Source organism: Nelumbo lutea, chromosome 4 (genome assembly GCF_056320005.1).
Source record: "Nelumbo lutea isolate HS-2025 chromosome 4, American lotus-T2T, whole genome shotgun sequence".
NCBI classification, from domain to species: Eukaryota; Viridiplantae; Streptophyta; class Magnoliopsida; order Proteales; family Nelumbonaceae; genus Nelumbo; species Nelumbo lutea.
This window is the reverse complement of record NC_142687.1, coordinates 33292170-33306601: the sequence shown is the minus strand read 5'-3', so window position 1 is coordinate 33306601 and position 14432 is coordinate 33292170. Positions and strand designations below refer to the sequence as shown.

Below are 14432 nucleotides of genomic sequence, written 5' to 3'. Positions count from 1 at the left end.
CCAGTGGACAACCCTTAAAAGGATTCGATCTAACAATTCTTCCAATGTTCTTTCCTTGTCGGAAAAAATATGTGAGTTTCTTTCTTCCCACAATGATCAACATACCACTGCCCTAATACACCTCCACATAGTCTTCTCTCACTTCTTAGGCCAACTGAAAAAAGGAGAAAACAAACCTTGGACAGTCTCCGGAGGATACCAAGAACACCCAAAATGGGAGAAAACCCACTCCCAAACAGTTTTAGCAGCCTTACAAGAGACCATGAGGTGGTAGCCAGATTCCCCATCAACTTTACGAAGAGCACATCTATTAGGAAGTAGACAATAGTTGGGTCTCTTTCTCTTAAGTCTAAAGGGTTGATTCTTTCCAGGAAAATTTCCCAATAAAAAAAACCAACCCAAGGAGGAACAGGCCTGCTCCAGATTTCCTTAGTTGGAAAGGACAACCCAAAGGGGATAGGAGGCTGAGTTAAGGTTTCAAAGAGTGAAGCACAAGAAAAGGTACCAGAGCTAGAATTGGTCCAAAATCTGGTGTCTTCCTTAGCAGGGTTTAGGAAGACAATCTCAAGGGAGGCTAGCAAAGTTACCAAGCTATCCATGTTTGTATCCCTAATTGCCATACATAGGCCTAGGTTCCATCCAAAGCCAGAAGTGGAGGCTGAAGGGACCAAGAAAGAAGATATGGGTTCATTTTTCAAATCTGATAGAGCATACAAGGAAGGAAACTGGTCCTTCAGAGGAGAATCCCCGACCCAAAGTTGTTCCCAGAATTTTATCCAGTTACCAGAGTTTAGACCATATCTGATCCAAGGGGAAAAAACTGGAAGCAGATTGTGAATGGATTTCCAAGGAGAAGCAGCTAAAGCCCTTGCCAAGATTCCAGGATCCCAACCATTGTCTTCCAGCCCATGAATGCTAGCCACAATCTTAGTCCACAATTTATCCATTTCCATTGAAAACCTCCACAACCACTTCCCCAGTAGAGCCATATTCCTTTTCTTGAAATTACCAATCCCAAGACCTCCTAGTTTTTTACACCTAGTGACCACCTCCCAACTCACCCTATGATCTCTCTTCTCCTTTCAAGTCTCCCACAAAAAGTTCCTTATTAATTTTTCCAAAAGATTGGAAACCTTTGAGGGGATCTTAAACACTAACAGATAGTAGACAGGTAGGTTAGCTAGGGTAGACCTAATGACAGTGACTCTCCCACCTAAAGAAAGATAATTTCTCTTCTAGACCACTAGCCTCTTCTCAAACCTCTCCACTACCAGAGCCCAAAAGCTAACACTCTTAGGATTATCTCTTAAAGGGAGGCCCAAGTATGTCAGGGGCCAGTCCGAAATTGCACAACCTAGCTCACCTGCAAATTCCCTTAGGTCCCTTTCGTTTACATTCACTCCCGCCACACAACTCTTATCAAAGTTCACCTTGAGGTTAGATATCTGCTCAAAGAGTTGTATTGTCAACTTTAGATTCCGGATCCAATTGAAGTTCCCTCCTTCACAAAATAGGATAGTATCATCTGCAAACTGTAGAAGTGTTAAGGGAACTTCCTCCCTTCCTACTCTCCACCCTCTTATCAAATTCCTCGAGTCTGCTCTATGAATCAATCTCCCAAGCACATCAACAATCCGGGTGAAAAGAAATGGGGAAAGAGGATCTCCTTGTCTTAAACCTCTCAACGCAGGAAAGAAGTCAACCACAGTCCCATTCACCAGGATAGAATAATGACAAGTCCTAGCACAACCCCAAATCCACTTACACCACTTGTCTCCAAAACCAAAACTCCTCAACACCTCCATCAAGAAAGACCAATCAACCAAGTCATAAGCCTTCTCCAAATCCAATTTGCAAACCACTCCCTTCTTCTTTGACTTCCTAAAGCTCTCCGAGCTCTCTTTTGCAATGAGAATCTGATTGGTGATTTGTCTTCCTTCCACAAAAGCACCTTGGTTGGGTGCAATAATAGAGGGAAGCACCTTATTTATCTTGAGAGACAACACCTTTGCAATGATTTTGTACAAGCTAGTCACCAGACTAAAAGGTCTAAAACCCTTTGGTTGTGATCCATCTTTCTTCTTCAGGACTAAATCTATGAAAGTTGAGTTCAGTTGAGAACAAAAATTTGTCCAACTTAGAGCAAATTGGCCTTGATTGAAGGTTGGACCAAGTGAAATTATTTAGGAAAGGAAGTTCTTGAAGTTCAAAAGAGTCGACAAATTGGTTGAACTTCCTCATACTTGTTGTCACTCTCTGTCTGCGGTTGTTGGTTTCCTCTATAAATCTCACTACATTAAAATCCCCTCCCACACACCAAGGTCCATCCCAAAGGCCTCTAATGTCACTTAATTCTTTCCATAATTTCTTCCTCTGCCTATAGTCATTGGGGCCATACACATTTGTTAGTGCCCATTCATACCCATCGTCTATCTGTCTGAACTTTAGGGAGATAGAATGATCTCCAATTAGCTCCTCCACACCTATGAGTAAATCTTCTTTCCACAGGGTCACAATCCCTCCTGAGGAACCCCACGAGGGAGCAGCCACCCACTTTATACCCCTAGAACTCCACACACTCCTTGCCCATCTGCAATCAAAATCCATTATTTTGGACTTCTGAAGCATTACCACATCCGCATTACCATATTCCAACTTAGGATTCTCATTGAAAACTCTTAGCCTTAACCCTAACTCCTCCAAGATCTATTTAGACCATTTTCTTCTATCCCCTTTCACTTCAAACTTCTTGTCCCCCTCAATATCTTTTTTTAATCTCTCCACTTCACCCAGCTCTCTATTCTTCATCTTACTGTTCTCTTTTTTTTTGCATGTAGGCTTTTAGATCATTTGGGTTCTTCAGCTTGCACCCCAACTTTTTCACAAACTCTGCAATTGACTCTTCTATCCCCTTTCACTTCAAACTTCTTGTCCCCCTTAATATCTCTTTTTAATCTCTCCACTTCACTCAACTTTCTATTCTTTATTTTGCTGTTCTCTTTTTTTTTGCATGTAGGCTTTTAGATCATTCGGGTTCTTCAGCTTGCACCCCAACTTTTTCACAAACTCTGCAATTGACTCTTCTTCACTAGTTTCCTCTTTTTCTAAAGTTGCACTCTCCTCACTCCTAGGAAACTTCTCGTTCCTTCTCACATTACCCCCAACAACAGCCCTTTTTGTCCCTTCCATGCTCCCTCTCTGCATTTCCTTCCTCTCCACTTCACCCAAAAGGCTGTTTATGATTTCCCATATTTTTGTCTCTCTGCAAGTTTTCTCACCCACTTCCCCTCCTTGTAGACGCACTGTGGCTTTCAGACCAAGGGCTTCCGACTCTTGGTTGGGAAGAGAATCTGGAACAAGGGACACAAAGCGCTCATCAGTAGCCAAAACTGAATTGATAGAGTTGAGGGATTTACCTGAGGTAGAGACGTGAGGAGAGAGCATAGGCAAAGGAGTGGTAGTCACTTTCTTTTTTGAGAAATTAGAGCACTCTGTCTCCCCGAGTTGGGGGAAGAAAATCCCTGTCGCTGTATCAACACAAAGACCCTTTTCTGTACCCAAGTATGTACCTCTCTGTGAGGTACCGTTGTTCAACTCTGAGAAGACCTGAGCTACCTCCTTTTCGGCCTCTTGCAAAGCACTAGAACTATGGAAGGGCTCAAACAAATTTGGGTTAAGATCATTCACCCGCTCCTCCCCCTCCTCCTTTCCCTCCCCAACTAAATCCACTATGAACAAACAATCTAGGCTGAAAGAATCCCCGTTCTGTTCTTCAGATAGAGCTTCGTCTGCCACACTGCCTAAACTCCCACAGGCTTTCGATCTTTCATCATAGTTAGAATCCAAGCCGCAACTTATCCAACCTTGGTCAGCTTCTTCCTTCTCTTCTGTTCTAACTCTCAAATAGCGCGGGTTCGGGCGATTAGGAACGTTGTGTTTTTGCGCGTCGCCGGTTGGTCGTCGGATCCAGCACAGAGGATGGCGTCCTTTTGCCTTGCTTGCCATCTGAGCCCCTCCACAGTCGAGAGGGCGGGACCTAGACGATGATAGATGAATGTTGCCATCTATCATCGCCCCATGCCTGCCCCGCCCCACGTGATGACTTAAGTTGTCACGTGGGCTCTTAAAAAAGCCACCCAATGCTTGCCCCACCCCACGTGAAGGCTCACCCATTGGCCAGTCCGGCCTAACCTTCCTTAAAGCCGGTTCAGACAATGACTTTGAGCACACCCGAACCCTACCCCTTTTAGCCACATCAACATAGGACGGGCCACCCTCTTTAAACAACCCAACTTCAAAAAAATTTGAATTAGAAGACTTAATAGGAAAGCTTTGAGACTTGGGGCACCCCTGCGACTGTTCCCCTTCCTTTGTAGTTCGCCCACATACACCAGGCTTTCCCGCCAGCCCTTGAAGGCCACGTGTACACCAACCTGCAAACTCGTAAGCTCCTTTAATCTCTGTTCGTCTTCCCCAGAGCGAGGCTTCATCTTCTGAAGCTAACCAGACTTTGTACCAGGCATCTTCTGAGAGAACTTCGAAGGCACGCGACAAGTACTCCGGCTTGATTTCAGCAACCTTAAGTTCCACAGCTCTCAAGTTTCTTAAGTTAACCTCCAACAGAACTCCACCCAACGCTCTGACAATTTTCCTTAGTATTTGATAATTCCAAAGGTTGAAAGGAAGACCGAGAAGTTTGATCAAGAAGCTGCCGACTCTAGATTCAACTTCGTTGCGAACTGGAGCCCAGTTCTAGACCTGAATCAAACTTCCTTCTACAAGGAATATACTGAAATTCAGTTTCTTATCGCCAGTATCTAATAAAGCTTTCTTTTCAGCAAAAGGCAACAACACTACATCTTCATCTAAGCCCAACCTCTCTGCAACTACTTCTAAAACCTTCGTCCAATTTTCTATCACCCTATCTGCCACTAGGACCATCCTCTTCTCCCAGCTCCCACTCCCTTCTTCCAAAGCTACTCGTCGGAGGACAATCGAGCTAGACACCAAAACTTCAGGGTAATGCTTAAAGCAGGGCACCTGATTACAAAGGACAGAAGGATTACAATCCTTCAAGCCAGGGACTTCTTCCACTCTCCCTTCGACCTCCAGAAGAAAAGCCTGAAGATTAAAAGCGAAGGAAGCCCACCCTCTCCGCTTCTGGCCTTCCGGAATACACAACACTTGCTTTTTGTTATTACCAAAGAGTTCGGTAACCATTATAAACCACTCGTTTCCATTCCTCTTTAGTACTGTTTCAAACCTCTTACTCTCAGAGGTCGAGTTTCTCCAACCTTCTTCCCTTAAAGAATTAACAGTTCCATCTACAAAACCTTTCAACCACACACATGCCTCTTCCGGTAGGAGAATCGTCGCCCTGCTCCCTTCTCTGATTTTCAAGTGAACCTTCCCCTTTGTCCTTCCCTGCTCGAACAAGAAAGATTTGGCTTCAATGATCAATTCCAGTCTCCATTTCCCCACCAGCTTGAACTTCCTCTCCTCTCCCATGGTTTTTGGCATAACCTCTTGTTTCCGCTACATGGATGAATTCTAGCACAGTTTAAAAGGATCATAAAATTTCTTATTATTCTGATTTAACATCCCAAGTTTGTTGCTTTTCTTATTTCTTTTCCTAAGGCTCAGTTTGAAAGGAGTACAAATATGTAGAGTGTAAAAACTTGGTATTTTGTGTCATTTTGTATTATTTTGTATGTATTTGTACTCTTTCCAATGGATTCATTTTCCTTTTTAATTTTGCATAGATCAAATCAACTAAGTTGTTTCTTTTCTTCCCAACTATTGGGTGACCATAGATCTACTTTCCATCATATGGATGATTCTTCATATGAATAATTTCATAAGATTGCATTTTGAAACATAAAATGTATAATGTTTATAATTGTTAGATGATTGATTTTTATTTTATTTAATGCTTAAAAGTAAAGACTTATTGCTTATAAACTTCTATTTTATGGATATTTGTACATTCCATCATTCTAACTTGGTATATTACTTGGTATATTACACGTATTATTTATAAACTTCAATTAATTTTTTTCTTAATTTTTAGGACTTATGCCTCACGGCCCTCACCTTTTTGGGCTACACCTCAACTATTCCTTTAGCCTTTTAAAACATTGCTTTGTATTGTGTTTCTTTTGTTTCTTTAATAGATTTCCTTTTATTATAAAAAAAAAAAGGAGATTTGGGGAAGAGGCTTTGGGAGGTGTTGGATTTACAAACCTGTAATATTGATAGTCTTTTCTGATTTTGTTTTGTAGTTTGAAGGTGTTGTCTTAACACCGTAGAAGCTTGTACTCTATTTTCTTATTTTAATAAATTTTCTTTTACCATAAAAAAAACTCAGGCTAGTGTACATTACTTTGAAATACAAGGTAGTATTATGAAGATTTCACATTTTTAGAGGCAAGGCAACACTGTAAGTGTGCGGTGCATTATTTCTTGTCCTCTTTTTTTAACCCTTGAGAAATTAGAAAATTAGAGATGTACTCTAACCATTGCATTCACATGCAATTTAAATAAAAAACACATTTATATTTAGCAACTAACTAAAAATTAAAAAATAATACTTAAAAATAGTATTTTATAAACTAATAGAATAAATAATGTATCAAATCCACATTTATATAAAAAAGATAATTTTTAATATCAAGAAATTTATAAAATAGAATATTAATAATAGAATAATTATATTAATACTTAATTCATCAAAAAAATAATAATTATATTAATACTTAAAATTTATAAATTTGCACATGATATAAATCTTAAATTTTTTATATACTTTTATTAGTTATTAACTAATATTTTAATTTACATTAATAAGTAATAATAACATATTTATTATTTACAAAAAAAATAAAAATATTATATACAAAATATTGAAGAATATAATATTAAATTGAATCTTTCAAATCCATTAACTTTCATTTATTTCAAAAAATGATTTTTTTTCACAAAAATTATATAAATAAAAATATTAATAATGGAATAATTATTTTAGTAATTAAAAATTATGAATTTGTATATGATATGCATCTTAGAAATTTTAACAAATTTGATATACTTTAAGCTACAATTATATTTTTATAAATTATTAAGATATTTTGATTTGCACTTGAAAATTTAATATTTAGTTGACGTTTTCTTAGTGCTAAAAAATTAAAATAGTAAAATAAAAAATAATTGATATAATAATTAAAATATAATAGGTGCATTAGTGTCTTGGACTCTTGATTGATGCACTATAAATAAAATTATGCATCAAGGTTCATTAATCGTAATTTCTTCATATATATCCTTAATATTTACATTTTTTATGTATTTATATACTATTTTGTGATTATTTTGGTCTTAAATATATTGTTATTAATATATTTATGAAACTTGTATATATTTCCCTAGTGTATCCACGCGTTTCCATCTTTTTCATCCGTATCCATACGTTTCCAAAGCGTTCGTATCTATATCTGTATCTGTATCCGTATCCATATCCATATCTGAGTTGTCCGATACGATACCCGATATCGGTACTTTAATCCTTGAAGTGTAAAACTACATCTCTAATCATATTCAGTGATTTTGTCAATCCCCTTCTTGTGGGGAATCCTTTTATTGTATTTCTCATTTCTTAATAAACACACTTGTCAAAGCACCCCTGTTTCTCGTTTTTCTTCCCAGTACGTTCTGTTAGTATAGGAAAATGTGACAACTTCTTGGTGCACTGGCAGGTTGAAGAACTGTATTCGTTGGACCTGGATTCTCTGAACAATCTTCGGTCAGTTGGACCTGGACTCTGTGTGTGTGTGCGCACGTGTGTCTGCATTGCTGATTTTGTCATACGTGCAGGCCAGTATATGGGTTGATATTCCTTTTCAAATGGCGCCCAGGGGAAAAAGATGATCGCCTCGTAATGAAGGATCCAAACCCGAACTTATTTTTTGCAAGCCAGGTTTGTCCAAATTATGACAATATCTATGTTACTGAGCATTGACTTTTAAGTGTCCATGATTAAATGTTTTCATATCCATACAGGTTATTAACAATGCATGTGCAACTCAAGCAATCCTTTCCATCCTTATGAACTGTCCAGACATTGATATTGGCCCAGAACTGTCAATGTTGAAAGAATTCACCAAGAATTTTCCACCTGAACTCAAAGGATTGGCAATCAACAATAGCGAAGCCATACGTACAGCACACAATAGCTTTGCAAGACCTGAACCATTTGTGCCAGATGAGCAGAAAGTTGCAGGCAAAGATGATGATGTATACCATTTTATTAGCTATTTGCCTGTTGATGGTGTTCTATATGAGCTTGATGGATTGAAGGAAGGACCCATTAGCCTTAGACAGTGTCCTGGTGGACTAGGTGATATGAATTGGTTGCGAATGGTGCAACCAGTGATCCAGGAACGTATTGACAGGTATTCTAGAAGTGAGATAAGATTCAACCTCATGGCAATTATAAAAAATAGGAAAGAGATGTACACTGCTGAACTCAAGGATCTCCAGAGAAAGAGGGAACGTATCTTGCAGCAGCTTGCTTCTGTACAGTCAGAGAGAATGGTAGACAATGGTAGCATTGAGGCACTAAACAGATCACTTTCAGAAGTAAATGCTGGGATTGAGAGTGCCACTGAGAAGATATTGATGGAGGAGGAGAAATTCAAGAAGTGGAGAACAGAAAACATTCGTCGGAAACACAACTACATACCATTTTTGTTCAACTTCCTTAAGATTCTTGCTGAAAAGAAGCAGTTGAAGACTTTGATTGAGAAGGCCAAGCAGAAAACATGCAACAGCCCTAGGTAAAAGGGTCCTGTTTTTGCTGGTTGTAGGACCCTGGTGCAGCGTCAGTAAGAGGACAAAAAATTCAATTCTCTTGACTTAATTTTATGTGTCCAAAATGATTCAGATTATGATGCTTGTTTTATTTGTTTAGATATATTCAACCCTTGATAATCAATGTTATTCCGACTTTTGAGGTCAGTCTTACAGGCCAGTGTTTGTGCCTTATAACAGTAAAATACGAAGTGTCTTCCCCATACTGATCATGATTCTTGATCTCCAATGCGGCATAGGAAAAGAAGCTACTTGTGACCTCATTTTCCTCTTATTTGGTCATCATCACATCCTGTACGTACAGACTCGGGCTGTAACCAGACCGATTCAATTAGTGGAAAGGAAAATCCGAATCCAATCAAAGATCCCAAATTGGATTCAATACTATCCGATTTGGTTTTAATCCGATTCTATTTTTGAATTTTTTGTTTTTTAATTTCATCTCATGAAACAATCAATGAGTTGCACTTTCTCAACAAGTTAAATAATATCTTCTTCTAAAATTTATCCTAAACTACCTCACCCACTTTTTTCAGAATCATCTCTAATTCCTATTTATCTTCTAAATTATCTTTAATTCCTATTTATCTCCACAATTATCTCTAATTTAATGAGTTTTTCTCCTAAATTATCTCTAGTTCCTATTTATTCTCTCCCTTACTTTTCATCTATATCTATCTAAAAAAAATTTGGATTAAAAAATTTAAGAATTATTTAAATATTCTAACAAAATTATATAATAACTTTAAAATATTTATTAAAAACGCAAAAAATAATTATATTTTTACAAAATATATCACGAAATTATGTACTAACAATTTAAATTATGTTTTTCTGGATTATCAATTTAAATGTTTTTCAAATATTTAATATGTAATAGCTTTAACTAAATAAAATTCAAATAACAAAAAACTTAAATATTTTATAGATTATTTAAATATGTAAATAACTAAATATTTATCATAATTATATTTTAAATATTTAATATAATGAAATTATCTAATAAATAATTTTATATTTCTACAAAATATATCATGAAGTTATGTACTAACAATTTAAATTATGTTTTTTCGGATCATCAATTTAAATGATTTTCAAACATTTAATAATATGTAATAGCATTAAATAAATAAAACTCAAATAACAAAAAACTTTAAATATTTTATAGATTATTTAAACATTTAAATAACTAGATATTCATCGTAACTAAATTTTAAATAGTTGAAATAACAAAATTATGTAATAAATTAAAAAAATTCTTTAAAGGAGAAAAATAATTATAACATAATATCGAAATTAATAATAATTTAATATATTACAAAATTAATAACGAAATTATGTAATAATAGTATAAATTATGATTTTATGGATAATTAAATTCCATAAATAACTAATATTTTAAAATTTAAATACTTTACATATTATTTAAGTATTTAAATAAATAAATATTTAAATAACAAAATATTTAACATAACTAGATTTTAAACAGTTAAAATAAATAAATTATGTAATAAATTAAAAAAAGCTGAAAATTAGAAAAATAATTATAACATAATATTGAAAATAATAATAATTTAATATTTTTACACAATATTGTAAATAACTAATTTCACTTATACCAAGTAATAATTCAAGAAAATAATTTTCAAAAAAATTAATATTTATCAATAATAATTTTAAACTCTTAAATCTATATTTATTATATAATTATATATACTAAAATTAATATTTATTGTATTTCAGTAATTATTTATTATTTTTGTGATAAATGCATTTTCAATTATTATGGAGATTAAAATACTATTAGTGAAAATTTTAAATTGAATTTATTGTACTTATCGTATTTATTGTATTTTTGTTATAACTTATTGATTAATATTTATTAGAGATTAATCTATTATTTGAGATTATACTATTTATTGACTAAGTTAATATATTTTTAATACTTATTGTATTTTTCATTATTAATATTTTTTCAATAATTACGTATTTTTGTTATAAATTTTCAATAGTTATTGGAGATTAAACTATTGTTATTTATCAGATATGAGAGTATTAATTTAGTTGAAATTATAAGTGTTCATGAGTTGATAAGGTTCGGTCGTAGGCAATTTGGCCAACCAAATTGACCTGATCAGGTTGGGGAGTTGGTTAGCTAAAACTGATTGACCTTTTGTGAAAACCGACCCACTCAAGTTGTATCGGTTTGGATCGATTTTTTGGTTTGGTTAGTCGGTTCAAAAGATTCAAACTTAAAATTTTAATTTAATTTTAAAAACTATATTACAATTATTAAAAAAATAAATTTAAAAATTACATTTATGGTATAAAACATTTTAGACTAAGAAATATGGGAAATTTCCTACTTTTCTATATTAAAAATTATATTTAAAATATAAAATATTAATATATATCCATGGTTAGGTCATTCGATTTTAGTTGGTTTACAAATGAACAAAGTGAAATTGATCAAACTTGGTTGAATAGGGAAATGTTTGAACCAAAGCCGACCTAAAATACTAGAAAACCGACCAACTAGGGTCGAGTTGATCGGTTTCATCAGTTTGATGAATAAGCATAACTGAAATTAATTATTGTTATTTTTGTATTATAAAAAAATTATTAAAAGTAGTATATAAAATATGAATAATTATTAATTTTTTAAAAAGTTGAAAATATAAAACAATTGTATACTCTTAAGTGATTCTATTAGGATCATTTAATAGAACACATCTTATAGTTTTACATATTTACTTAAATCTAGCTTATAGTTTTCATTTTATTAAAACATCCCATATATTTTACAACTTATTTACTTAATCAACTTTTCATTAAGGAGTGTTTGCTTTGCCATTAGGCCCATGATTTTTATTCCAAAAATACCCTTAACACTTTTTTTGTACAAAAATCAAAATTAACCAAATATAACCAATAGAGTGATTGCCCGTGTCTTATAAAGAGTAAAAATTGTATTTTTATTTTTATTTTTTTGATTAAATTTATTTAAATGAACATTAAGGTCAACACTATCATTTAATGGAAGATTGATTAAATCCATTGCAAATTATAAGTGGAATTTTAGTAAAATTTTAACTATAGGGTATATTTTAGTAAATCTATGAAACTATAAGGGGTATTTTAGTAAATGACCCTTTCTATTATTTAGCTTTCACTTAATAAATCCCGTGCGTCGCATGGGTCCCCACTAGTATATATATTAAAACAAAGCGGTCAAGAAATTTATTCCATGTCATTTTTTAAACAACCAACGAGATGCACTTTCCCAATAACCTAAAAAATCACTTCTCCTAAAATTTATCCTAAACTACCTCCCCCACTTTCTCCAGAATTATCTCAAATACCTATTTACCTTCTTAATTATCTCTAATTCCTATTTATCTCCAAAATTATCTCTAATTTAGTATAGAGTTTCTCTCTTAAATCATCTATAATTCCTACTTTTTATCTATATCTATCTAAAGAAAGTTTGGATTAAAAAATTTAAGAATTATTTAAATACTCTAACAAAATTAAAAAATAACTTTAAAATATTTATTAAAAATACAAAAAATAATTTATATTTTGAAAAAATATATCACGAAATTATGTACTAACAATTGAAATTATGTTTTTCTAGATTATCAATTTAAATGTTTTTGAAATATTTAATAAAATGTAATAGCTTTCAATAAATAAAATTCAAATAATAATAAAGATTAGATATTTAAATAACTAAATATTTATCATAACTATATTTTATATAGTTCATATAAAAAAATTATCCAATAAATAATTTTATATTTTTACAAAATATGTCACAAAATTAAGTACTAACAATTTAAATTATGTTTTTCTAGATCATCAATTTAAATGCATTTCAAATATTAAATAACATGTAGTAGCTTTAAATAAATAAAATTCAAATAACAAAAAAATTTAAATATTTTATAGATTATTTAAATATTTAAATAACTAGATTTTAAATAGTAAATAACGAAATTATGTAATAAATTAAAAAAAAAATTCTTTAAAGAGGAAAAATAATTATAGCATAATAATGAAATTAATAATAATTTAATATATTACAAAGTTAATAACGAAATTTTGTAATAATAGTATAAATTATGGTTTTATGGATAATTAAATTCAATAAATGATTAATATTTTAAAGTTTAAATAGTTTACATATTATTTAAGTATTTAATTAACTGGGTAGTTTAAATAACAAAATATTTAACATAACTAGATTTTAAATAGTTAAAATAAAAAAATTATGTAATAAATTTATAAAAAAAATCTGAAAAGTAGAAAAATAATTATCAAATAATTCGAGAAAATAACTTTCAAAAAAATAATATTTATTAATATTAATTTTAAACTCTTAATCTTTATTTATTATATAACTATATATACTAAAATTAATATTTATTGTATTTCAGTAATTATTTATTGTTTTTTGTGATAAATGTACTTTCAATGATTATGTATAATATTTTTTATTTTGTTATTTAATAGAAAATTTTTAATAATTATTGGAGATTAAAATACTATTATTGAAAATTTTAAATTCAATTTATTGTACTTATTGTATTTATTGTATTTATTGTATTTTTGTTATAACTTATTGATTAATATTTATTAGAGATTAAACTATTATTTGAGATTATACTATTTATCGACCAAGTTAATATATTTTTAGTACTTATTGCATTTTTCATTATCAATATATTTTCAATAATTTGATATTTTTGCTATAAAATTTCAATAATTGGGTATTTTCGCTATAAATTTTCAATAATTATTGGAGATTAAACTATTGTTATTTATTAGAGATAAGATTATTAGTTTAGTTGAAATTATGAGTGTTCATGAGTTGGTTTGGTTCAGTCATAGGCTATTTGGCCCACTCAAGTTGAATCGGTTTGGGTTGATTTTTTGGTTTCGTCAATTGGTTCAAAAGATTTAAATTTAAAAATTAAATTAAATTTTAAAAATTATAGTGCAATTATTAAAAAATAAATTTAAAAATTAGCTTTATGATATAAAACATTTTAGACTAAGAAATATGGGAAATTTTCCACTTTTCCATATTAAAAATTATATATATATATATAGATCGTTCTATTTTGGTTGGTTTACAAATGGCCAAAGTGAACTTAATCAAACTTGGTTGAATTGGGAAAATTTTGAACCAAAGCCTACCTAAAATACCAAAAAACTGACAAACTCGGGTCGAGTTGATTGGGTTGGTCGGTTTCATCAGTTTGATGAATAAACCTAATTAAATTAATTATTGTTATTTTTGTATTATAAAACACTTATTAAAAGTAGTATGTAAAATATGAATAATTATTAATTATTTAAAAAGTTGAAAATATAAACAATTGTATAGGCTTATGTGATTATATTAGGGTCATTTACTAGAACACATCTTATAGTTTTACATATTTACTTAAACCTACCTTATAATTTTCATTTTATTAAAATATCGCATATATTTTACAACTTATTTACTTAATCAACATTTCATTAAGTAGTGTTTGTTTTGCCATTAGGCCCCTGATTTT

At 31.8% G+C, this 14432-nt stretch overlaps 1 protein-coding gene across 2 annotated transcripts in view; it reads left to right on the top strand.

The window, feature by feature from the left end:
- Positions 1-9012, top strand: part of LOC148855075 (ubiquitin carboxyl-terminal hydrolase 2-like) — a 28007-nt gene extending 18995 nt beyond the window's left edge. For both annotated transcript variants that reach the window (XM_088940820.1, XM_088940821.1), the window contains exons 4-6: positions 7752-7798; positions 7870-7972; positions 8056-9012. In XM_088940820.1, the coding sequence (XP_088796946.1) occupies positions 7752-7798; positions 7870-7972; positions 8056-8835 (930 nt within the window). In that variant the 3' untranslated portion in view covers positions 8836-9012. The remainder of the gene's footprint in view (positions 1-7751; positions 7799-7869; positions 7973-8055) is intronic.
- Positions 9013-14432: the final 5420 nt, after the last annotated feature.